Here is a 27,445-nt window from a genome sequence, read left to right on the forward strand (position 1 = left end):
GCTGGGCACTTGTAATGACACATCAAGGATGTTAAGAGGCTAAAAGCAGGTTTAAAACTTGCCCCATTGAAGTCAACAGGGTGCAAGTTTTAAAAAGAGGATAACACGGTGTAGGCAACACCGATTTTTGTCGTTGTTCTCTGTACTGACAGCACTCCAAATTTACAAAAAAATGAGCTCAATGTTAAAATTGACCGGAGTTCTCCTTTAATGAATCAATGCCATTGGTCTCTGTTGAGTGAGCATCAGCTTCAGCGTTACCCTTGCGACCCTTGGTCAGCTGAGCTTTGAAAAGTGGAGCTCAAAGTTAAAATAATTATCACCTTGTTTCATTACATCTACCTTTTAATGAATCAGCGTTTTTGAAAGTGATCGTTGAACAAACAGTTTAATGACTCTGTCACAGTCAATCTCTTGCCGCCACCCAGTGGCGTAACACTGTAACTGCGCTGAGACGAAGACGATGATTCTGCTGAAATATCAGCAGAAAGCCTCTTGTCCAGTCAGATTCGAGGATCAGAACTATTATACATATAAAAATAGCCGAATGAGCTTATTGTCAGGTTTATGTTCTGTTATGTGGACCTTTATTTAAACTAAACTTTATATAAACTAAGATAAACAAAGATTAATAAATATAGTAACAAAAGTATTGCTCATGGTAAGTTCATGTTAGTTAATATGTTAACAATTCAAACCATATCCTAAAGTCACAAACAAATAATTTACTCTAATTTAAATAATACTCTGTTTAAATCATTTAAAATGAGAATGTAGTGTGCTCACCCCATTTTTGTTTGTAAGAAAAAATTTGATTAGATTTCATATCGCAATATATATCGCAGAAAAATAAAATATCGCAATGTAATTTTTTCCCAATATCGTGCAGCCCTAACATTTACCCAAATTATCATACGCCTGTTTAACTGAAGCTAAGTTGGGTGTGTTTCTCCAACCCCATACAATGTCACTTCTCTGTGTTTTACGGCACCTGACGAGAACGTCGGTCTCCTCGGCTGTGAACCGCTCCTGGCGTGTGCCTGGCAAATCCGCCGTTATAATAGCAAACCGCCATGGAACAACCGCGTCTGCTCTTAAAGGGAATGTGAGATGTCGCTCTGATTGGTTTATTTCACGTTACGCCCAAACCACACCTATGAGTAATGAAGCAACTTCAGACCAACCCATTTTAGATTTGCGTCGGGTGCAAGAGTCATTTATCCCGCCGGTATAATAGCAACAGCACCCAAGACCCGCCCACAGTTACTTGCGTTTTGCGCTTGATAGTTGCGTTTCAGATCGTTAAAATAGGGCCCTTAATTTACTATATTTAAAAGTGATGGCTGTGCGTCCCTCAGCACAGTGATAGTCTCCTGGCTAAATACTTTAGCACATGCAGGTGTGCTTGTGCTTTTGTTAACTAGCTTGAAAATATGAAATGTTTATAATGTAAGTAATTATAAAATCTAAGAAATATAGTTCATTATATATTTCTGTATATATGTGTTTATATGCATGAGTAACCATATCCGCAATAAATTACACATACAGTACCATATCTGGTACATATCTGTAAATATATTTTTTAAATATATGAAAAGCGGCTATTCCTTATGTATTATTCAATATATTGTATTAACACAATATATTATTCTGTATATTTTATAATATACTGTTATATCATTTATTGATAATTAATATATTGGAAAATATATTTTCATTTCGTAAGAGTCCGACCGCTACTGAAGGGAACAGAGAATAAAACTCACTGCTCTTGACTAAAGAAAATAACTTTTGTATCTTTAATAAGAATTAATCTATATTTAATCTATAAGTTATGCAGTGCAGACTGTTTGATAACTTTATTAAATTTAGTATATTTCCTACCTGTTAGACACAGGTATGGTAAATATGGCCACAGGTAAATATGACATTAATTATGGGTTTATGTGAGGATTGTGGTAAATTCACTTAAATTAAAAGTTGTTAAATTTTTTTGAAGTCTAAGTAATGTTAAGACAGTTATAGCTTTCAAAACACTAATGTTGAATGGATATAATTAATGTTTAAAAGTGGGGGAGACATCATCGAGACATAAGTTGCTGTATTAGTATCAGTGATACTGATTCATTCATAAAAAGATGCCATAAAACAAGTATTTAAAATATACTGTCCTTATGTTGCTTCTACATTAATTTCGAGATTAACTGTGAAATTATTACATTATAAAATATATTAAAAACGGACAAAAAGTCAGTGTTTTTAATTGCGATTAATCACAGAAAAATGTGTGATTAATCTAGTTAATTTTTAATTGATTGGCAGCACAAATTATATATTATATTATATTATATTATATTATATTATAAAGAATGGTACAGTTAACAGTGACAGCACTGTAAAATAAACTGTTTTCTCAGGTAACCTAAAATGTGCTTCATTTAGTCCTGAATTAACGGCTTGTTTTCTAAATTAGCGCTGTCGCGATAACCGCAATATTGTAGTGCCGCGATACTGACAAGCAAACCGCAGAGTAATGAATGTTTCCTTTTGTCATAAGTATATATCCTTCTTGTTTTGAACTTTGTGCATGTGTACTGAATGTTAAATAAGTTAACAATGATAACCGTGTTTATCATGGTGATTTGTGCAGAGGCTTCGTGGATTTAAATTTAACAAGCCTAAACAGACAGAGAATGAGAGCGATCGACTGAGCGTGTGCGATTACCTGCGTCTGTCTTTGAGGTCAAGTCATATACAGTATATTCGTGAAAAGGTTGCCGTGTCCAAGGAAAAGTGAAATCTTTGTTGTATAATCCTCTTAATGTTCAAGGGTATTTACCATGAATGGCGGCAGCGCTGGTCAGTGCATTGAATCAATGCCATTGGTCTCTGTTAAGTGAAGCATCAACTTCAGCATTACCCATGAAACGCATTGCTGGTCAGCTGAGCTTTGAAAAGTGGAGCTCAGTGTTAAAATAATTATCACCTTGTTTCATTACATCTACCTTTTAATGAATCAGCGTTTTTGAAAGTGATCGTTGAACAAACAGTTTAATGACTCTGTCACAGTCAATCTCTTGCCGCCACCCAGTGGCGTAACACTGTAACTGCGCTGAGACGAAGACGATGATTCTGGTGAAATATCAGCAGAAAGCCTCTTGTCCAGTCAGATTCGAAGATCAGAACTTTTATACATATAAAAATAGCCGAATGAGCTTATTGTCAGGTTTATGTTCTGTTATGTGAACCTTTATTTTGACATTCGTTTGACTCTTTTGTTTACTTCACTTCAGAGATCGTAAAACTAATCCATATGAATTGAGCGGTTTAGTCCACATTTTCTGAAGAGACTCGATCGCTTTATATGATGAACAGATTTTATTTTTCCTAAATTCACATATAAACATTCATCAACTCACACATCAGTTGTGTGTAAACGTAAGCTCAAGTTTGCTTGATGCGTGTTAGAACCAATCAGAGATGGGCATAAATACATGGAAATGTATTTAAAATACAAAATACTGTGTGAAAAAATGTATTTAAATACAAATACAGTATCTTGTATTTTGAAAATACACAAAATACATGTGAAATTGGCCATCCAGTGCAGGTACAGGCCACAGTGAATGAAGAAACTACATACTAGACCTACTGACTTTACATTCCTAACCTCATCTCTTTCTTTTCTTTCTTTTTTGCAGGTAGTCCAATGCTTTTTAAGTAATTTTATGTTTATTTTATGTAAAGTTTATTTGTTTCTATAAGTTCATTCAAATTAGAAAGTGTAGCCTATCTAAAATTTAAAATTAGAATTAATTTAGATTCATTTGAAACTATTTACCCCTTTTTGATTATTATTTTTTATGTACAATAAAACTAAAAGCTGAAGATGTTTGTGGAGTATCATTCATCAGTGCTGCTTTTTCCACTCCAACGTTCCAATAATCCCTGATTACTAAAAGCTGCACGGATATTTGCTTACCCCACAAACAGGCCCATCTATGTAAACGATTTAGAAAAAGATCCATCAATTCAAACTTTATATCATCGCTATGATATGTAGTGTCATATCACCCAGCCCTAACATGCAGTGATGCTTTAAAAAAGAATGGACTGAAGTAGCGTTTCTCAATGGGTTCTGTGTTTATGAACCGTCTGTGTGTGTTTGTGCTCTGATGCCTCCTGAATTTGCAGAGCTTCATGCTTTCATTCGCTAGTCTCTCTCACAGATTACACACTCATTCTCTCCTTTTTACCACACACATTTTCCTCTTCTCTCTTTGCTACGTCCTTTTTTTAAGCTGCATCTGTCCATTCCCACTCTCACGATACACAGCTAAAAATTCTTGACATTAAGGAAATTACTTCTCTTTTCATATATAAACTATTATTAAAATATTAAAAATGGAATTATTTATCATGCTCCGAGGAGTTTGATAAAGTTATTTTTTTTTCCAGCATTTATTTTTGTATTTATTTTTTTATCATTCCAAAGTTATGACCCAATATGCAAATCACCTTTTTTTTAATAGATCATCCTTCTGAGTTTTACGATTTATGTTCTCAATTTCGGTGCTTGGACCCCTAGTAATAAGTGTGGCCAGTGCCACAACTGTTAGGTCACAAAATTAGAAACTTCTGTGTGTGTGTGTGTGTGTGTGTGTGTGGACGTCAGTTTGGTTTGAAATGTGCTGGGGACAGAGACGCATTCGGAAGTGCATTTTCAGAAGTGCTGGGTACAATGATGTGTGACGACCACAAAAGTGTTGTATTTGTGTTTTAAGAATATTCACAATTATTGTCTTTTATTTGAAACAAGTGATTGTATATGATTTTTTTTTTTTTTTAAACAACAACAAGTATCCCAAGGGTTTTATTTTTAATGTGAATTTTCCTGACTTAAAGTGAAGTGTGTAGTGTTTGCTCCGGGCCAGTAGGGGCAGTGTAGAGTGACGAGTTACTGTAGCTGCGTGAGTTGCGGGTTTCTAATTACTGCAGAGAGCTCGAAACTGTCTCCTCGTTTCTCTCCTGTTTTACAGGTGGGTAAATGTATAAAAACACCTCAGAAGTAGCATTTATTTATGCTGAAATGTATGTGAGATATGAGTGAACTCTTTTTAGTGAAATGAGTTTCGTTAGGGTCTGTTTTGATTTAGTTTGAAATGAGTTGAAACGAGAGGGCGAAGTCCTGCAGAGTAACGGTCGAGAGACATTACTAGAGAGCAAGTCAGCTCAACACACACTTTCCCCGTGTGTGTATATATGCACATGAAGATATTTTTTTGAGCTTGTAATGTTAACAGATATGTTTAGCTCACTGTATGTCAGTTCCCCACCATCTGTTTGAAATGTTTTTCTGCTCAATGAGTTTATACAAAAATGTTTACAGTTTAAAATGAGATTAAAAGTTACACTTTAAGCACTTTATGAGTTTTGAGCATGATTTTGCAGTACTGTATTAACATGATACTGATAAAATACTGTGAATGGAAGATTCTAAGTATCAAAAAAAAATAGCAGGTGAATATTACCATTGTCTTTACATTTCATTTTGATAAATAGTATAAAATACAAGCATGAAGAGTAAGTGAACATGCATTTGGTGGAAAGAGGTTTATTTTATTATGGATTTTGCATTGACATGGACACTGAAAATTCATTGTAATGTTAAAAAGACACTGAACATGTAATATGTGAAACATACAATGACGCTTAACATTAGAGATGTGTTTGCTGAAGAAAATTCAGGAAAATAAATGACTGCAGAGAGCTCGAAACTGATAACACTGTCTCCTCGTTTCTCTCCTGTATTACAGGAATTACTCTGTTATTGCTGCGGTACCCGTTACAGATGCATACATTTTTGTTCCTCTTTCGCGCAGGTCATGTTTTGAAAGACAATGTCCTGTAGCTTACTAATGTAAATAAATAAAAATGTTTAATAAAAAAGTGTTGCTAACACAATTCAGTTTAAATAGTACATTTGGTTTAATTTGTCATTTAATGAGGTCTAATATATGTTATTAGTGGTGAGAATTTTCACGTGAATAAATACATAGATCCGACAACTTTAAGCGTGTATTTAAGTGGTCCAGTGGCAGAACTTTTCCAAGCGCGTCAGAGGTTCTGGGTATAATCTGCGCTCGTATAGGTTTTTTTTTTTCTCATCAAAACCGATTATGTTTATCAGTGGTTGTATATCAGACAGGGACACGCGTGTGTGCATTTTGTTTTGTAATTTCACCGGAACGAATAGAGAGTCTCCACAACGGATTGAAGCGCGCGTCCGAGTGAAGACTGTGCGCGAGCCACAAGAGAACACAGTCTCCGACTGATCGCAGCTGCAACGAGCACTTTGACCACTTGATTTAAAAAACAACACATTTCAGCGCTAGATCCCCTCTTATTTAACAAATGAACTAAATGAATGCTCTGCTAGTTAACTGGAGATGTTTTATTTATTTGTATTGGTATATTAGTGTCGCAAGATTTTTCAAAAGTGGTGGGGACATGTCCCACCTGCAAATTACGCTTGTGTGTGTGTGTGTGTGTGTGTGTGTGCGCGTGCGCATTTGGCTATACATGTGAGGGTGAAATGTTCTCACCTTTATAGTGAAATAGTAAGAAGACATTTTGAGGACAAAGAGAACATTTTACTGGTCCTCACTAGTTAAAAATAATTAAATCTTAAATCTAGTGTTTCTGTGTTTGGGAGTGAGGCTTGAGTTTGCCTTGGCCATAAAAAATAGCATTAACGTGATATAAAATGAAGGGTCTGTGCAATGTCCTCACTAATATAATGAAACATACTGTGTGTGTGTTTGTGTGTTTTCTAGTGTGGATCACGGAGGAGAGATCAGGATGTCAGCAGGACCACGCAGATGTAAGTCCACAAATACACAGTTTTAGTTTTTGGTGTTTTGTTATGTTGGCTTGAGAAAGCTATTAAACTTATTATTATTATTAGTGGTGCTAAGCTAACACACACACACACACACACACACACACACACACACACACACACACACACACACACACACACACACAGGGCCTTAAAGGGATTCACCCAAAAATGAAAATTCTGTCATCATTTACTCACCCTCAAGTTGTTTCAAACCTGTGTTTTTCTGCTGAACACAAAAGAAGATATTTTGAAAAATGTCAAAAATTTTGAGAACAGTTGCTGGACCCCATTGTATTTTTATTGATGTGTGTGTGTGTGTGTCATCATTGTGTTGAAGAGTCGATCCTGTGCTTTAGTTCAGGAGAGAAACACTGATGATATTCTGCATGATGCTTTATTTCAAGTATTGTTTTTCGTACTATGGAAGTCAATGGGGTCCATCAACTGTTTGGTTACAGACATTTTTCAAAATATCTTCTTTTGTGTTCAGCAGAAAAAATAAATTCATACAGGTTTGAAACAACTTGAGGGTGAGTAAATGATGACAGAATTTTCATCTTTGGGTGAACTATCCCTTTAAGGTCCCAATATACTCCCGGCAAAGTTCTTTTTCGTTCTTTTTCTTTTTCGTTCTTCATTTAAGCCGGGACACACTTAACGACTGTAAGGCCAATTATGAATGTAATTTGATACTTACGACTGATCACGCCCAAACACGGCGAGTTAGAGACAGTTGCGTTCAGTCGTTGTTCACAGTCGGTGTTTAAAATCTGCTCTAGTTGTTGGAAACTCTGTAAGTGTGTTCAGTTCAGTCTAAGAATGTTTCAGCTAGTCGTTACGTGTGTCTCCGGCATTAGTGGTAAAACGCAGTTCGAGATGCGCGAGCAGCGATACACTGTTAGTGAATATCTGACTCCGCCCACACGGCTGAGAGCGAAAGATGAATATGTAAATATGTGCTGCACACTTTCCTCTCAGTGACTAAATAAACATCTTTATAGAAAGCATAAGAAAGCCTCTGATCAGAACAACATGGGCATGTTAGCATGAGCTCTGCAAATTAGCACTCCAGTAAAGTCACGTTTATTTATATGGCATTTTATTCAATAGATTGCTTGAAAAGCAGCTTTACAGTGTTAAACATGAACAACAGTGTCAGTGCCTCATTATCAGAAGCACAACTTCATTTCCTACTATAAAGCGGCTCTCCAGTGTGTTCATGTCTTCACCCGTGGAGATCTTTCCTCGACAGAAGCAACAGATGAAATGAGTCAGAGAAGAGTTCAGTGTGAAAGAAGGCGGAGCCTCAGCGCACGCATCATATTACGCTATCGTCACGGGACCAATCAGCAGAGCTCGTTTTGTGACATCAGAGTTTTTCTGTTTGTCTGAATATTTCGTTGATTGTCTTTATTGTTGAGATTCATGCGATTCTTGATGTCTGTGTGAGTCTACATGATCCTGTCTAAACGTTTTCTGCATTTTCATTAGTATTGGCATGTGAAGTTAACAACTAATATGAACTAGTTTAATCAGAGATTAGAGACTCTGGTATCAGTGAATCAGGAACTAAATGATGACTATCATCACTAAACACTGACCAACATCTGATCAGTTTCTCTGGTGTTTTTGCCGTAACAAACATGTGTCAGAAACACACAGTTAAAGCAGTCAGAGAAAAACTAATGTTCAAAACTCAAGAGTCCAGAGCAACTAAAGCAAACACTGAACACAACTTTAATATAAACATCAACATCTGAACTGGTAATTCTCAATAAGAACTTTAGCATGAAAGAAATAAAGTCTGTAATAAGTGGAGATGCAGAGATCTTGAGAGATCTGTGAGTGTTTAATGTTCGGATGGGGTTTAAAGTGTGTGTGTGTGTGTGTGTGTGTGTCAGTGTGTGTCATCATTGTGTTGAAGAGTCGAGCCTGTGCTTCAGTTCAGGAGAGAAACACTGATGATATTCTGCATGATGCTTTATTTCACAGGCACTAAATTATACTTACATTCATTCATGCATGTGTGTGTTTTATTTTACAGTGAATGTGTTTGTTATTAATAATTCAGGAAATTCCTGTAAAATAAGTGTTTTTCTGTAAAACGTTTAATGAAAACTTGTGCACTTTAGAAAAGTTTTGTGCACTTTATTTCAATTTGGATATTTTACTGTAATTTCACGTTTTTTGTTCATCAGTCATTGACAGTTTTTGAACGATTATTTGTTTACAGTGCATGTGTGAATCAGATCATCATAGAGACGAGTGGATTTGCTCTTCTGATGTGGACAGACATCCAGTCTATTAGTTTATTCTAATAGCATATATTCTATAATAATATATACTGTTGATATCTACTATAATATAATATATCTATAATATGATTCTACCAGTTTATTAGTTTAACCCTGCTAACGGTCTAGCCACATCCTAGCAACCATTTAGAGCTCCTTAGCAACCGTATAACATCACGAATAAGCCATATTTCAGCACCAGAACATAATGCAGACTTATGAAAACCAAGCACCTAGAACACCCTAGCAACTGCCTAGCAAACACTTAGTCACCTAGCAACTACTTAGCAGCTGTATAGCAACCACCCAGAACACCCTAGCAACCACCAAGAACACTCTAGTAACTGCCTAGCAAACACTTAGAGTAACCTAGCAACCACCTAGCAACTGTCTAGCAACCACCCAGAACACCCTAGCAACCACCAAGAACACTCTAGTAAGTGCCTAGCAAACACTTAAAGTAACCTAGCAACCACCTAGCAACTGCCTAACAACTGTCTAGCAACCACCCAGAACACCCTAGCAATCACCCATTACACCATAGCAACCACCTTGAACATCCTAGTAACTGCCTAGCAAAGACTTAGAGTGACCTAGCAATCACCTAGCAACTGCCTAGCAACTGTCTAGCAACCACCCAGAACACCATAGCAACCACCCATAACACCATAGCAACCACCTTGAACATCCTAGTAACTGCCTAGCAAAGACTTAGAGTGACCTAACAATCACCTAGCAACTGCCTAGCAACTGTCTAGCAACCACCCAGAACACCATAGCAACCACCCAGAACACCATAGCAACCACCTTGAACATCCTAGTAACTGCCTAGCAAAGACTTAGAGTGACCTAGCAATCACCTAGCAACTGTCTAGCAACCACCCAGAACACCATAGCAACCACCCATAACACCATAGCAACCATCTTGAACATCCTAGTAACTGCCTAGCAAAGACTTTGTGACCTAGCATCTATCTATCTATCTATCTATCTATCTATCTGTGATCAAGACTGTATTTCTTTAAAAAAAAACTTTCTGGCCAGTCTTTCTCAATAAATCTCTGGATAAGTTTTCAGAACAAAAAACAAGCTGTCTGAAAATACATGTCTATGAAATTCAGCCATAAAAACATTTCAATTCATTAAATTTCAAATGTTCAATAAACGTATAAAGAAATCTAATTCAGAACTATTTAAAATTCCACATAATATTAAATTTTGTTAATTACACTCAAATTTACACAATTCAAATTAAAATCATTTAATAAACTCCATATCAAATCAACATCAAGAACTTTTTGATCTGGTTGTAAATGTTGGTGTTGTAATGTGTGTGTTCTTGTGTTCAGATGCCGTTGATCTCACACTGGATCCAAACACAGCACACACTGATCTCGCTCTGTCTGAGGAGAACAGAAAGGTGACGCATGTGAGAGAGAGTCAGTCGTATCCTGATCATCCAGAGAGATTTGATGAGCCTCAGGTTCTGTGTGGAGAGAGTCTGACTGGACGCTGTTACTGGGAGGCTGAATGGAGTGGAGATGTTTATATATCAGTGTCATATAAAGGAATCAAGAGGAAAGGAAGGAGTTTGAGTGACAGTGTGTTTGGATGGAATCAGAAGTCCTGGAGTCTTGAATGCTCTGATCACGGATTCACTGTCCGGCACAATCGTAACCGCACTGCTGTTTCTGCTGGTTCAGGATCCTGTAAGAGAGTAGGAGTGTGTGTGGACGTGTCGGCCGGCACTCTGTCCTTCTACAGCGTCTCTGACACACACACACTCACACACTTACACACATTCACACACACATTCACTGAACCCCTCTATGCTGGATTTGGACTTAATAATTATAACTCTTCAGTGTCTCTGTGTCACATTAAACACACACACAACTAACTAGCACACACACTGATGGAAACACACAAACACACAGATTAACACGCATTAAAAACTGTGTTGCTGTTCTTGTTTCTTTTCTTGTGTGTGTTTTCTGTGATCAGTGTATAAACTCACTGTCCTGTTGTGCGTGTGTGTGTGTGTGTTTGTTTGTTTGTTTGTGTGTGTGTGTCTGAATGTTTGTTGATGTTGGTTTGAAGATCTTGTTGATCATATTAAGAATATCTGCAGGATGTTTTCTGGGTTTTTGTTGTTTCTTTAAATATATTTGATCATCTGTTGGTTCCAGGAGAGGAAGACGAGCCGCTGAGTTTCAGTTTCCAGTTTCATTTGTTTGGTCACTTTTGTTGTTGAGTTATTGTGTTGATCTGAAGCCTGTGAAAGAGAGAGAATGACAGAGAGAGAGAGAGAGAGAGAGAGTTTGAATGAAACTGTTGAACATTTATTAAATAAAGTGTATAATAAAGATGACACACACATACACTGAACTCCAGAGAGAATCATAGGTTCAGGATCAGTGACACACACACACACACACACAGCGTCAGGATGAAGATGTTTCTGTCAGTCTAACAGGAAAGAGACACAAATAGAGACACACTTGATGCTCAGGCTTCACTGTATTGTCCACATTAATATTGTGTAATATTTCTCAGGATGTATTTTCAGGAGATCATGTGATTTTACTGTATTAGAGTCACAGAATGATCCAGCGTTCAGAAGCTCTGCTGGAGAAACACGTGTTTATGACTGAACTCTAGACTGTGTTAAATCTGTGTTGACTCTTGCTGCACATTCATTCCTCTGAAGAGTTTAAATATGACAAAATATATATTAATACATTACAAACTTGATTTGTCTAGTATTTTGTTAAAACATTCTATAAAATTATTAAAACTGGGTTCAAATCTATATAGCAGTTATCATGTATTTCTGTCTGAAACTTTATAATAAATTGTATATATTAATCAGTGTCTCGAGTGTATTTAATATTTAGTGTTTCTCTTTTCTCTGACATAAATGAGCAGAAATAAATTTTGTTATCCAATAGTTATATACTTTAAATGATATTGGCTCATAACGTGTAAATGTTGTTAGTATCTTCTAAAATGGTAGATTTAGTTGAACTATAAATGATGAGTCTCTTCTCCTGTGATTCTGCAGTTTCAGTCTCTGTTTCTCCAGCAATGATTGTTGCTTTAACAGTCTTGCGTTTGTCTTTTGTTCATCATCGGTAAGAAAGCATTTGCCATGATCATAAACTGTAAAGTCACTCCTGGTGTCTTTTCCAGTCCTCAATCTCAAGTGTGTGATCGGGCTGAAGGTTTGATCCACTCAATCCAGCAGAGGGAGACAAACATTATTCACACAGCAGCGAATACTAGAGAAACACAGCATGAGCTCCACTATCCTGCCGTCACTGAGGCTCGAGTGAGGCAGTTCCTCTCCATTCGCTTTAATCCAACAAATCAAGTAGGAATGTGTAATAATATAATATAATGCTATTTTATTAAGTGAATCAGTGGGCATTATTCGACAATAAACATTTCAAATAGTAGAATATTGTCACATGACCACATTATAATTCATATTTAATTCAGAGTCCAGTTTCTATCTCGGAAATTAATTATTTTGCATTATTCAGTTTCGAGTTAAAAAAAAAAATCTATATTTGCCAAACGTCCAAGTCAAGCACAGTGCATTAGTCTTCAGTTCAGTGCATTAGTATTCAGTTCAGTGGGCTCTTCTAGCAAATGTATTTGATCATTTTAATAATCCAAACAGAAAATGTGCATAATGTGCAACGAGTTCACATGCTGTATATTAAGAGTAGTTATTAAAAACACACAGTGGATGTAACTCTTATGTTCATATTGGACCAGACACGGAGTGACAGCCACAAAAGCCAATGTCTGTCTTTCCGGACCATAAGTCGCACTTTTTTTCATAGTTTGGCTGGTCCTGCGACTTATAGTCAGGTGCGACTTGTATATCAAAAATTAATTCAGACTGAGATGAACCAAGAGAAAACATTACCGTCTACAGCCGCGAGAGGGCGCTCTATGGCGGAGATGTTCAGAAGCGACACAAGGATGAAGAAAATGATGTGGAATGAGATCGCGGGAGTTTGGTGAACTGGTTTACTGGTAACTTGCTTGTTGGACAAAGATACTATATATTCATTACGCTCTAAATACTTAAAATTTCGCATAAATCCAAAAGCGAAAGAAGTCCATTTCAAGGTTTTAAATGGTGTGTATCCATCTGGTGAACTATTACGACAGAGATGTGGTTTTGAAACGAACAAATGTGTATTTTGTGATGACATTGAAACTTCTGTTCATTTATTTTTTCAATGTATGCACTCTGAAGATCTCTGGACTGATATCCACGACTGGCTGCACACAAAGATCCGTATTGAACCCTTTTTTCTCAGAATGACATTGTTTATGGAGTTGTATTGGACAATAATGAATGGGACTTCCTGGTAAATAATATAATTATTCTTGCAAAATTTTACATTCACAAATGTAAATGTATGAAAGTGAAACCTAGGTTCTATGTATTTCATAAAGAGTTTCTTTCTTTCACCAAATCCCTTAACATAATGGAAAGTAAACAAGCAATGAAACTTCTTAATTTATTTGAAAAATATATTATGCGATCAAAGCCCTAGCTATAATTTTATTTTATTATTTACTTATTTTAATTATAATTATTTTTTTTTATTTTATTTTTTTTTGTTGTTGCACCTGCTCCTGTGGAATGTTGAAAATGATGTAAGCCATATTGTTTGTACATGAGTTTGTTGAAAAAACAAAAAAACAAAAAAACTTGCTTGTTGGACTCGCTGGCTTATGTTAATTTAGCCTATTCAGCCTCCCAGGTGTATGTTCTTTATGCTATTGTGTAGCTGAAGAACTGTTAATGTGTTGCGTTAACACACCGGACACCTACTCAGCCTGTTGTTTTGTGTAGTTTAATAACTTGCCTTTCCAGATTAAATGTCTATTCTTGGTCTTGGATTTTGTGAAATAAATTTCTAAATAAATGCGACTTATAGTCCAGTGCAACTTCTATATTTTTTTTAGACTGATGCGACTTTATACTCCGGAGCGACTTATAGTCTGGAAAATACGGGTAAATAAACCAGCAGGATCTGAACACTCAGAGGAGAGCGAGAGAACACAAGATGACAGAGAGAGAGAGTTTAGCTCTACTGTTCTCTGAATAATCAAACTAACTCGACTCAGCAGCTTTGCAGCATTTGTTAAATCTCTTTAAAGAGATGAACGTGTGTAAAGATCATGTTCAAGCGTAATGTCTCAGCATGAGCTCCTGTATATGGTGTGTGTGTGTGTGTGTCGCAGTGGAAACTCACTCATTAAATGCTCTATAAATGTCTTTAAAGTGTTGCGGTGAGCAGCATCTCTAACACACACACACACACTTGAGCTGTTCTTCTACTCCACCTCACAGCAGCTGGACTCCTCGTACACACACACACACACACACACGTGTGCACACACGTCATTTCTAAACCCTCTTCAGACTAACAGACCCAGCAGAGCAGGACGAGACTCAGTTCAACACCCTGTGAACGACAAACTAGAGTTTTCTGGCTTTTAGTCCATGTCTGTTAGTTCTGAAACCATTGATAAGCTTGTGTTCTCCAAAACATTGACAAAATTATATTTTTGCACATATATTTAATATCCCTAAAGCCAGAAAGCTGTTATGACTGTGCAACACACAACTTCCCGTTCACTAGACAGAAAAACACAGTTTACCTCTTTTCTTTAAGAAGAAATCAAAATAATATTTATTACACTTGTACAATAACACATAAATATTACAACAGATAGTTTTTTAATGCCATCATGAACACAGATGACACTATAACACTGTTTCTCTGGCACTGAGGGAGAATATCATCATTTATGACTGACATCAGGAACCGCACAAGTAATATCAATATGAAATGTCATCAATATGAAAACGGTACAGGTGTAGTTTCATAACATCAGCAACATGAACCATTTAAAACAGCACTTTCATATGATACTTTGGTTAAATATTAACACTAATGTAGTTCTGGCTGATATTTACAGCAGTGTTTGGATGTTATGAACAGAATGAAGCTGTAATTGTGTGTTTCCAGTTTGAGCTTTAAGGAAACTGAAATAACCCTGTCAGGACCACAACTATTTCTCACGAAAGCAGAAGATGACAGACGGACAGATGCTAAACGAAAATAAAACACTGGTAAACAACGGTTTAAAACATGTGCTAAACTATATTACATTAAAGATAGAGAGAAAAGTGTGAAATAAACGCTACTGTGAATGGGAGATTTCAACATATTATTCTGGCCTTTTGAGACAGAGAGTTTGAGAGCAGAAGCAACAACAAGAACAACTTAAATAACAGCATGAATGAATCCAGTTGAATCGCCTTTACTTTGGTTTCTGCACAATATTAGAGTTGCAGATTTGCAGGAAAGATCAGCTCAATGATGGAGTCGAGCGTCCAGGCGAGTCTGTTCTGGTTCTCAGCATCTGGTGATGAAGCTCCTGGATTGGGTTTTGGCCACCAGTAATCGCAGCGAATCGCTGGACGTCCGGATGAGTTCTCTTCCACTGACAGGGAAAGACAGAGCAGAGGAGGGTTATTCTGTCCGTTTCAGAGTCAAGAACGTCTGTGAAACCTCAGACGCCTGTGTTAAATCTTATAAAGTGAATCTTATGAACATATTCAAGTTTCTTATTTCAGGAGCTCTGGGTACATTCCATTCATCCATCCATCCATCCATCCATCCATCCATCCATCCATCCATTCATTCATTCATTCATTCATTCATTCATTCATTCATACATACATACATACATTAAAGAAAATAATAATTGAGAATTTTTGTACTATAATGCAAACAATAATGATTATAATAATGAAAAATAATAGTTTAAATTGGGAAGTAAAAGAAAGAAAGACTGTGGGAAAATGGGGAACTTGAGTATTTACACATGCTAGTAATTAGTTGTGCTGGCTTTAATGCTGATTTATATACAAGTGGTAATAAATTAAAAACTACTGTAAGAATGTAAGAATAGTGTGAAATGAGAACAAATTAAACACAACAACATTCAGAAACATTATAAAATCAATAATTTTGGCACTTAATTGTCAATGTCAAAATGCAAAACATTTTAACAGTCCTAAAATATGCTTTGTTTCTTATAATGGAAGTTATAATATAATTAAAATATGTAATTTTTGCACCACTAGTGGCAATTGCAAAAAATAAAACAAGTAGCCCTCCCTATGACTGGGCCATATTACTAAAACAATACAATATTTTTCAGCTTTTTGACAATATTCTATATATTTGGTCTCAAAATCAGTGAAAATATAGTAAAAAACAATGGGAATGTTTTGTTTTTTTAAATTGAGACAAAAAACAAAAAAGTAAAAACAAAAGTAGTGCTAACTTTTTTTTATAAATAAGGCAAACTATCACACTCAACTTGAAGTTAACTCTACGGATTTGCTCATATTAAAGTCAACTTAAAACTTGTGTTCATCTAATGAGTAACAGGTAGTCTTTTGCAACTATGGATTGTTTAGCATTTAGCAATGCAAGCAGCAACAATCATTGTTTTTCATCTCCATGTTTGATTTTCAAAGATAACTTCATGACATTGAACATTGTTTGTCTCTTAAAAGTGTAGTGCTCACCTGTGGTAGTCCACGCCCACCAGACTGACTCCGTTCACAGCGAGGATCCGGTCGCCCACTCGCAGTCTCTGGCTGAGCGCTGCTGGGGAGTCTGGCACCACTGACTTCACGTAGATCCCGCTCACTCGCAGGGGAGTTTTCTGTTACCAACAAGACAAAACAAAGAGAAGACTCGAGATTAGCGATGACTAGATGAGGATCTGCACCAGCAGGAAGTGAATGATTGGTTTCTGTATCACCTTAATCACCACTGATGCATTTGTTTGAGAGCGTCCTGAGTCACATGGAGAAAGTAGATGTTTTATTGTCTCTGAATGCTAAACCACACAGTCACCAGGTTCTTACTCAGTTCATCTGATTGTTAACATCAACCTCAATGTCTGGGAAACACAGGAGATCTCACGTTCACTCAAGCTCTGGACTCATTGTTGGCTTCAAAAGACGATCGGTGTGGCCAACGCAAACCCATTCGTCCCCTACTGAGCAGTTTCTCGTAAATGTAACCCCCCACATGTGTACCTCATAGCTAACACCTAAGTCAGCAATTCCAAGTCATTTACAGGGCCAAAGTCTCTGAGCAAGTGAACAAAATAGCTCAAAGTAACTATGGCTCTGTTCCAAAGCATAGTAAGCTGCCTATGTAGGCAGTATTTTAAGGTCTCACATGATGCAAAATCTGCAAAAGCATTGTCCTGCCGCCCAAGACATCATCGACCAAAACCAAAGGTAGCAACACGTGTATCCTTTGCAGAGAAGACAATCCCATAATGCACCGCAACAAGTTCAGTGAACAAATCTAGCCAGATATAATAAAAAAAAAAGGTCTATTTTACACAAAACATGTTTATATAAAATGATCACGTCTCTTTAGAAGACGTGGATTAAACCACTCGATTTATATGGATTCCTTATATGAGGTCTTTATGAACGTTATGAAAGGTTTGGGTGAATGGACTTTCAATGGAAGGATGGAAATCCCTCATTTACACAAAATACTTATTGGGTTTGGATCAACATGAGGTTGAGTAAATGCTGACAGGGGTTTAATTTTGGGGTGTATTCCCCTTTAAAGATTAGGATGCTGTCTATGTAGGCAGCTCTCTAGGTTTTGGAGCACAGACTACATGTCCGGATCTAATCTAGCCCTGTTATTTTTAATCATAACAGCTGTTGACTGGCCTTGATTTGAAGATGTTGTGCAGCTCAAATGGCATTACAGTTTGCATTCGACTTATACAGCCGTGTGTCTACAGAGAAATGGATATGAAATACCTTCTATATATAAAACAGAGTAATTTCATAAGCATGATCACAATGAAGGAACAACTATTAAAGTCAATATGCCAATCAACTCACCAGAGGAACCATAATTTATTTATCAGCTTCAAATGTTACATCGTCTACAGTAAATAGAGAGTGTGTATTAAACTAAATTCCCATTACCGCAAAGCACAAACATTTTACTAAAAAGTTGACTTACTATACAGTGTAGAAAGAGTAGACAAGTATAGAATATAAAAATAGGACAAAGATATTTCTCACCATTCCATCCACCAGTGCCAGACCAAGACCATGAGGTCCTCTCATCAGCTCTACGGTGAACACCTCGTCTCTGTCCTCCTCGTCTTCCTCCTTTCTTTGGTCTGTGTTTCCTTCCAGGCCGTTCTTTACTGGGAAAACAACATCAAACACATCATATAATCAGCTCTGGGCCTTCACTAGATCAAATAAAGCATAAACAAACTCAAATATCACTGAATGTCCAGGTCAAACATCATCCCAAAATCAGAAGAATTATATTTTGCATGAAGAAAATGAAGGTTGTTACAGGACTATCAATATTATTATCATGGCATTAAAGTCAAAATGAAATCCGAATTGTAGGTCAAATTGGAAAGGTCAAAAGTCACCCGTAAACAACTGAACTGACATAAACATCAGATAATTCTGCATGATGATGATACAAGAACGACTGTTTTCCTGTTCCCATGAAGATCTTCTGCTGTGGGCTGGTGGAAACACAAAGGGCTTTCCTCCAGCGCTCGGCCACCCGGCCCGCGTCCTGAACAATGCCCGTCCCGATTAAGATTCCACCCAGCAAGTCAACTGTAAATTCCCATGATGCTTTATCCATTGCTCTTTTTTCTCCTGACATCACCACCTCTCTGTAATTCTTGAACCAGATTATAGGATTTGTGCCAGTACCAAAAAAAAGCAGCCAAAACTAGTGTGATCTGAGCAGAGTCCCTTTGATTAGGAAAACCCACACTAGTCTTCAGAGAGAGGAGGCGGGAAACCAGTGGGAACGGGGTGCCACATGTAGAGCTTTCCATTCATTAACTATATATTAAATGTACAAATGTCCAGTTTACACACTATTTTAGTTCATTCTTTGTTTCAGCTCTATATTCTGATTGGACTGTGTTTGAAGCTGTTGTTAAATGCAACAATTTGCTTGGCAACATAAACAGCCATATAGGAGAGAACGTCAACACAACACACATCTGAGATAAACTCTGTGGAAGTTGAGATCATTTGTGAATAAAAAGTTTTTTTTCTTTTTTTTCTTTTACAAATACAAAGTATTTGCATTGCTTTATAAGATCTGGATTCAACCATGGGAGTCAATGGGAGTCCAGCCATTACAATGACTTTATGACATTTTTGAAGTTTTGTTGGAATGGGCTTTTAATGGAGGACAAAATCTCTTAGGTTTCATTTAAAGTCCAACTGAAATCAAAATGGACCCTTATTTACTTTGTTAGCGCATATTACTAGTCTTGTGGTGAACAATTAATCCGTGCAAGTTAAAATGTTTTGGCTTCGTAATCTTTAATCAAAATCTGAAAATGCCCCTCCCCTCTGCATTGGAGGACCTTCCCTGATGACGTAGGTTTGAGGACTTGGTTTGGGAAACGCTTAACCACTCCCCTCAAACCGTTAGTCTGTTATGAGCAGAGATGGAGAGGAGGAGCGCTAGAGTAAAACCCTGCCCTCTGTTCAATATTCCTTTTCACTGGGAAATGCGTCACAGCACTGGAGAAAAGTCGTTTGCAACTTCCGGTTCACGCGGACTTTAAGTACCTTCATTTTTGTTTCAAAGGTGAACAAAAGTTTAATGGGTTTATAACAACATGAGGGTGAGTAAATGATGACAGAATTTTCATTTTTGGGTAAACTAACACAATTTGTTTGTTTTTTCCCAGATCTGAATCTGCATGCTGCTTCAGTTCATGAAGGCTTCCTGTTGATTGGATTCTCATCCTTTAAAAATGTATGACCTGATATCATGGAAATCATCCCTCGTCTTTGATGAAACCGCAAGAGTTTAACATATTCCTCCAACTGCCGCTACAATAAGTGTTAAAGCGCTGAAGAAACTCTATGATTTACCTGATCTTGAGAGAGAGATTGAGGCACAATTTGGATTGCTTAATTCCGAATAGGTTATTTTTTTTAATTCTCACCTGACCATTGCTCATATTATAAATATATTATGCGTGGGAAAAACATTCTGGAGAGGAGATATGCTGGTTTCCAGCTTCTTCACCCGATGGAGCCAGAGCACACAAACCCAACTCCACATCAACACCAGCACAACCCATACGCCTCCAAAGACAATACACCCTGCCTTTGAAATCAGGGAACACACTACAGGGTGAACATGTCTGAGGTGTTTCTCAGAGTACAGCTCACAAACTAATAGAAGACAAGTAGCACAAGAGCTACATCTCTTTTCATGCAGCTTTACATCAGTGTAAAATCATGCATATGCAAGGAACGCTGTTTTTTCTGTTGTTGTTTCCAACCCTAGTGACAAAACAGACCTTTATCCAGGATCTGCTGGAGAAAAGCAGATCAGCAAGTGTCTTGGTGTCTTGCTTGATCATGGTCAAGTCAGGGATTGATGCTTACATTTTTCCCAAGGTCCACATGTGCTCATAAGTTGAATCTTTTTATAGGCCTACTTAAAATGTATAATTGTACAGGTCAGCCGAGACAAAAGCTACAAAAATTTGCGTTGACTTTAATGCCAGATACAGTTTATTGTGTAACCAAAATACCAATAATACCGGTAAGGCAGTAACCAGGAAAAACTTTAGTCATAATGGACTTTTATTTATAATAAAACTCTTATTTTGAAATGTTTATGTTTTACTATAGAGTGCAACAGTCTGGTTCCAGAAGTAAACAAAAAATTTCTCCATAAGAAAATTGAGTTTGATCATTTTTAAGTTTTATATTTCTCAGACATTAATTTCCCTCACAAAAACCGTTAAGTATACAGACTCCGTTAAGTTAAGTTAAACCGTTAAGTTAAACCGTTAAGTACACAGTCTTTTTGTTCGATTTTCAAATACTTTTTGTTTTTTACTTTAAATCAAAGTTTGTGGTGTTGTGATTCACCTCGTAGCTGGTTGCTTTGCTTCATGGCTTATAACTCTTTAATGAAGACTTTTTAAAAATCCCTATGGGAAAAAATGAATGGGGGAAAAAATACTTTGGGAACCAGTGCCACTGAAAAAGAGGGCTCTATTGCCAGCTGCTCATTCAGAAAGACGAGGGAGATAAAATAAGCACTCTTACAACCATCTACAGCCATCCACATCATATTACAATATAAACACCATAATGTAAACATAATCTTCATTCATCAACAGTAGATCATAAGCAATCGCTTGGCATAAATGTGCGGTGTTCATTGTTTGAGACTCTGAAACCACAAGCCTGTAGAAAGTGCATTTTTACTTTGAAACGTGTCATATTTATTATATTTATGTAATATATATATATTATAATGTTTGCCTTTGGTTTTTCCATCCACAAATTTACGTTAGCTATACTATTTTAGATATTAAAGACTTTTTATAACTTTAAATTTCACAAAGCTGAGGTCCTTCAGGGACCTTTTTTTATTCACAGATGTGCGGATTACCTTTCCTGTGCTGGCGTGCCGTCTGCTGCGTCGCCCCCTCCAGCGGGCCGGTTTCCAGCTCGGCCTGGTCGAGATTCTGAGGGGTGTTGGGAGGCGTAAGCAGGCAGGAGGGGTCGAGGGCCAGACTCTTGTGGTAGCCCAGGTCTGTACTCCCAGACAAGCTGTTTTGGAGCTCCAGGCTCTTGAGTTTCTGGGTCAGGACGGCCTCACACGAGCTCAGGTTGCTGTGAGACTCCCGGAGCTGAGGAGGTGTCATGGTGGCGGGCTGTTGATCTGTTGCCTCTGAATCCTGGCAGGTGATTGGTTCAGTCGTTGGTTCAATCTCTTCATTCAAGTTACTGCTGGAGCCCTGAATTAATCCAAAATTACAAAAATAATTATCAGCCCATATTTCAAGACATGTTCAATTTATTTGTAGAGCACTTTTCAGATTATGCATCACTTCAAAGCAGCATTGGAAAAAGTCATACTGGTATGTCAGTAATGCCTTAGTGCTTTACCATAAATCAAGTGATCTTGGATGATATGACAATATAAAACCAGGATTCAGGTGATCCCCCAGATTTAGATCCATCTATATTGTATTTGTAGTGTTGTCTAGCACATATATCAGTGGCATAATGACATCTGAGCGCTCAAAGGCAATTAAGATATAAATATGTGTAATTTTGTTCTATCACGATTTTGAATTTTGTTCTTGAGATATAAATGTTGGTTGGTTTTGTTCTATCACGAGATGTAAAGTGCCCCTATTATGCTTTTTAGAATATTAGGCAAGGCAAGGCATATTACAACCCAATATTACTCTTCACGCAGTGTGTACTGTACTGTACCGTACCGAACCGCTCAGTAAAACAATTCACAACAGACTGGGAAATCTGACCAATCAGAGCAGAGTAGACCAATCACAACAGACTGGGTCACCTGACCAATCAGAGCAGAGTAGACCAATCACAACAGACTGGGTCACCTGACCAATCAGAGCAGAGTAGACCAATCACAACAGACTGGGTCACCTGACCAATCAGAGCAGAGTAGACCAGTCACGACAGACTGGGCCATCTGACCAATCTTAAGTAGGCTCGCGAAAAGGAGGGCTTTAGTGAGACCAAATCTTCAAACAAACCGTTTTCAGACTCTTAGAAATGAAGTGATGTGCAATGTATATTACGAATTTTTTTTTTTAACTTGGATGCATGTAAACCAATTGTAGGAGACCTCAAAACTAAATAAGGAACCTTAAAAATAGCATAATAGGGCCACTTTAAATATTGGTCGGTTTTGTTCTACTGAGATATTTAAATATTGGTCAGTATCGTTCTAGTAAGAGATTTTAATATTGTTCAGTTTTGTTTTATTAGGAGATTTAAATATTGGTTGGTTTTGTTGTAAACAAGACTAAACCATTCTCAAAAAGCATCATTGAAGATATGATTTGGTTGTCTTAAGTGAAAAATAGCCAGTTGTCAAAGAGTTTTATGCGAGTTAAATATTTTATTATTAAATTAACCATAATTTAACCAACAGTGTTGAGAAATATGGGTTATGGATTTAATTTCATTTAGTAAAGTCTCTGAGTACAGGCAGAAAAACTATAACGTGATGGCGTTCCTTATTGTGAAAATTGACAATTACTTGTTTCTAAACTATAGGCCAACATTTCAAAATATACTAAATAAAAACCTCTACACCCTTCAACTAACCATTGCACTAAATGTCTGTGCATTCTGTGTGGTGTCTAGGGCGTTCACAGCATGGAGGAGGTTTACCTGTGAGGGCTGATGATCAGACTGTGTCTGGCTCTCTGGGAGAGACTGGATAAACTCCTGCAGATTCTGCAATGGCGGGAACAGCCCTGGCTCTGTGATGGGATTTCCCAGCTCCAGATGAAAGATGCTGCTGGGCAGGATTAGAGGAGGATGGTTGTCGAAACTTTCCAGGATATTAGCTAAGACAAAAAATATTTTTGCTGTCAGGCACAGAGAATCTCAGCGAGCATTCAAGACATCATTTGAGCCCTTTATACGTAAGCCTCCCCTGATAATGAATCACCCAATGCTAAAAAGGTTAGTTGAAAGCAACACTGACACTGTATTTTAATGTTTATTGCTTTAAAGATTCCTCCTTTAAACCAATCAATTTTATAATGTGCGATATACAAATAAATGTGATGTGACTTTACTAGAGAGTTGAATTGCAGAGCAAATATATCCACATCTCTATGATCAGATGCTTTCTTAACTGCTGTTTTCTCACTGCTGTCATTTTTGTTGTATGTTTATTTTGTTACTGAGAGAAAAGCACACATTACATATAACATATTCATCTAAACACTGCTCTGTTTGGGTGGTGTCGTGGACATTCGCTTAAATTATACTGCTGAAAAGGTATTTCAAACTTCTTTTTACCTCCAAGTGAATAAAGAAAAATAACTTTGGCATGAGTATATCAGGGTCTTAAGGCAAACCTTTTAAAATACACATATAAAACAGTATTTAATCAATTTAATCTGTAGGTATACTATATTATGGAACTGACAATGGTCAAATGTCACTGTTCATCTGTGATTACAGGATGATGTGTGTGTTCATATTTGAGCTCACATGTATGGAGGGCCGCCGCTGCATCCTCTGGAGACGGGGTCCAGCATGGAGGGCACGTACGGGCTGTGTTGTACTCTCTCAGCATATGATGCAGCTGTGCAGGGTTCAGATGAACAAACTCAGCTCTCAGAGTCGACCATGATGCCTGTAAACACACACAGATGCATAGAAGAATGAAAAATTCACATAAAACTAAAAGAGCTTTTTGGGCCCAGCCAGATTTCTCAGCAGGGTTAGCTAACTATTCAGGACAGGAGAAATGTGCTGGTGAAATGTCTTTAGAGATGTGTTGACTCACAGTTGGTCACATAGATTGTAATCTTGATTTTGCAGCACACAATGGGCACAGAATTGTATATGGCTTACAATGATTTTGGGAAACACAGCCCAGCATGATTTAGCAACGGTAACTGGTGGTGAAAAACTGCTTTCAGTTAGTTTACTCATTCACACATCTCACAAATCAGTTCAGATGAAATTGTTGTTGTATAACAATGAAAATACATTTTTAGTAATAGCACCTAAAGGGAGCATGTACAAAGAAAATAGCAAAGGACCCAAGACTGAGCCTTGTGGTGTACCCTCCTTTACCATCGAAAAGATGTTTTACACAATCACATTTACACATACAAACGGGTAGAATCTAAACTAGGTTAGTGTCTGTCCAGAAATGGCAACACAATATAAAATGAATGTGTAAAATGTAGCACTTAGTTCAAGTAGCACTAACAGAGATATGCAACCCTGGTCAAATATCATTTGGTCTGAATGTTTTAGTACATTTCTATGTAGTAAGGAGAATAATTGGGTGGACGCAACAGTTTCCAGTATTTTGATGAAAAAATTATTTTCTCAAGGGTACATATTCTCTGACAACGCATGACAAGTAAACTCTATTGTCGACCAAACAAAACATCTTTAAAATACCGCAAAGGAAATACAGCCAAAACACTTGAACAAAAGACAGCTCACCAAATATCACTCCACATTTATTGTTTCATTCTCCTTTACTGGTGTCTTGTGAATAGCCTGTCTAAATAACAGAGTAGTGTTTTCTTCTGTGTCATTTTTTTCACATCCAGAACAAAATAACATCCACTACTTGTATATAATTAAACCAATCTCTTCACAAAATTATATAGGAAGCAGTGGCTGGGAATGAACATTGTACAAACTCACTAGAACAACAGACTCTTGCTGAACCTGACAGGATATGTTAGGCATTTCCTTACAGTTACAGCTTAGTTTCATTCAACAGAGAGTTTATCTTTAGAGTTTTGTTTAGGTTTGTTTATTTTAGTTTCATTTAATTTGAATACAGAATAGAGTCCATATGCCTTGAACTACAACAAAGTTTCAAGGAGACCTATAACGCTCTTTTACAAAGTCTTGATTTTGGTTTTGGGGTCTTCTAGAAAAGGTTTTCATGCTTGAAAGTTCAAAATACACATTATTTTTCACATATTTTACCATGTTGCAGCACCTCTCTTCCTAGTCTGTCAGTAACACTCTGTTTAGTTATGAAGCCTCTCCTTTCCGAAAGTTTCAGAAATGCCATGCCTGATACCATAACCGCAAGTTTCAACATACTCATTTATTTGACGTATGCCTTGGGTGGGAATTATTTAAATGAGGAATATTGACAGGTTTGTTCCTTGAAGAAAACTCAAGACTCCCTCTGGAGTGACACTGTAACTTTGCAGAGCTTTTTCATGCTCAAACAGCAACATTATACACTAAAGAAATCTGAAAACATGAAAGCATTAACCTCTTTTACATACCTACTAATACACTGTTTTGAGGGTTGCATGCCAATTATACTGATAGTTACTTAATTTAATTTACCAATTAAATATAAATCAAAGTAATGAAATATATTTAGGGTGAAAGTAGAGAGAAAGTTACAATGTCTGTAGCACTATGATAATAAGTTTGCAAACATTGCTAAATATTACTTCTTATTTCTTTATTTTGATTTGGGAAAGAAATGTCACGTGGCAAGATTCACTATTATACCCTGAAATGAAGCCTGAGAGATTTTGCATAAATCATTTAGCTGATGCATAGACATTTTAAGACGCCTCAAACACATGTGATGGGTGGTGTTACATGAGTCTGGGAGGGGCTGTGATCTGTCGGACCGCAGGACTCACTCTTGGCTAATAAAGCCACAACACAGTCGTGCATGTGCATCAGACGCATGTTTATGAGTAACTCATTTTCTTCAGCTGAATGTGCAAATTATTTGCGTTTCCCTTCTATCCATAGCCAGGTCTGGTTTTGGTTTCTCCTAGGATTTGACTGTAAAAGGGCTAATCAAGTAACCAGTCCCATGAGTAAAACAGGTCTGGTGTAGATGTTGGATTTACGTCTTGGTTCACCATTAAATAAAATATTGCTCAGAGACCAAAAATGGAAATGAATCAAATTTGTTTCAAATCTTACTCCTAAGCTTTCTTAAACATAAAAAAACAACAACAAAAAACACAAATGAGACAAATGGCAATGAATGTGGATAGAAGCTCAGATAATCTGGTCCTGGAATAATTTGATGAGAAATCCTGGAGATCTCTGATTTTGACTGCATTTTGAATATGTGACAAATCTGTGAAGCACAGTTTAAGAGACTGTTGAGAGAACTTGTGTCATATTGTGATTTTTCTTTGCTATAGACACCCACAAAAGGCTGGACTGAATAGTCAGAATGGCTGTCCCAAAATAGATGGATGGAAAAGGGGAAAAGACATCTGCAACTATGTGCAGAAATGGATGTTTTACAAACCACAGTGTGTGTTGTTGTAAATGTTGCTGTTGTAATGTGTGTGTTCTTGTGTTCAGATGCCGTTGATCTCACACTGGATTCAAACACAGCAAACACTCTTCTCGCTCTGTCTGAGGAGAACAGAAAGGTGACGCTTGTGAGAGAGAGTCAGTCGTATCCTGATCATCCAGAGAGATTTGAGTGTCTTCAGGTTCTGTGTGGAGAGAGTCTGACTGGACGCTGTTACTGGGAGGCTGAATGGAGTGGAGATGATCCTCATATATCAGTGTCATATAAAGGAATCAAGA

The 27,445-nt window shown here is 37.1% G+C and overlaps 2 protein-coding genes across 3 annotated transcripts in view; one reads left to right on the forward strand and one right to left on the reverse strand.

Moving 5' to 3' along the window:
* Window positions 1–12,069, forward strand: part of LOC311085997 (uncharacterized protein) — a 57,511-nt gene extending 45,442 nt beyond the window's left edge. For both annotated transcript variants that reach the window (XM_084118624.1, XM_084118625.1), the window contains 2 exons: window positions 6,840–6,886; window positions 10,551–12,069. In XM_084118624.1, the coding sequence (XP_083974750.1) occupies window positions 6,840–6,886; window positions 10,551–11,101 (598 nt within the window). In that variant the 3' untranslated portion in view covers window positions 11,102–12,069. The remainder of the gene's footprint in view (window positions 1–6,839; window positions 6,887–10,550) is intronic.
* A 2,737-nt stretch (window positions 12,070–14,806) lies between these two features.
* LOC311097288 (ras-associating and dilute domain-containing protein-like) lies at window positions 14,807–26,578 on the reverse strand (the record flags this gene model as incomplete). The annotated part of the gene is made up of 7 exons (XM_084136875.1): window positions 14,807–15,741; window positions 16,838–16,977; window positions 18,380–18,507; window positions 21,774–22,122; window positions 23,543–23,721; window positions 24,377–24,521; window positions 26,486–26,578. 7 exons carry the CDS (start codon window positions 26,576–26,578, stop codon window positions 15,654–15,656), a joined length of 1,122 nt encoding a protein of 373 aa, XP_083993001.1. The 3' UTR covers window positions 14,807–15,653.
* Window positions 26,579–27,445: the final 867 nt, after the last annotated feature.

This window comes from Abramis brama, assembly GCF_963993115.1.
Source record: "Abramis brama genome assembly, chromosome: 1".
Lineage (NCBI taxonomy): Eukaryota > Metazoa > Chordata > Actinopteri > Cypriniformes > Leuciscidae > Abramis > Abramis brama.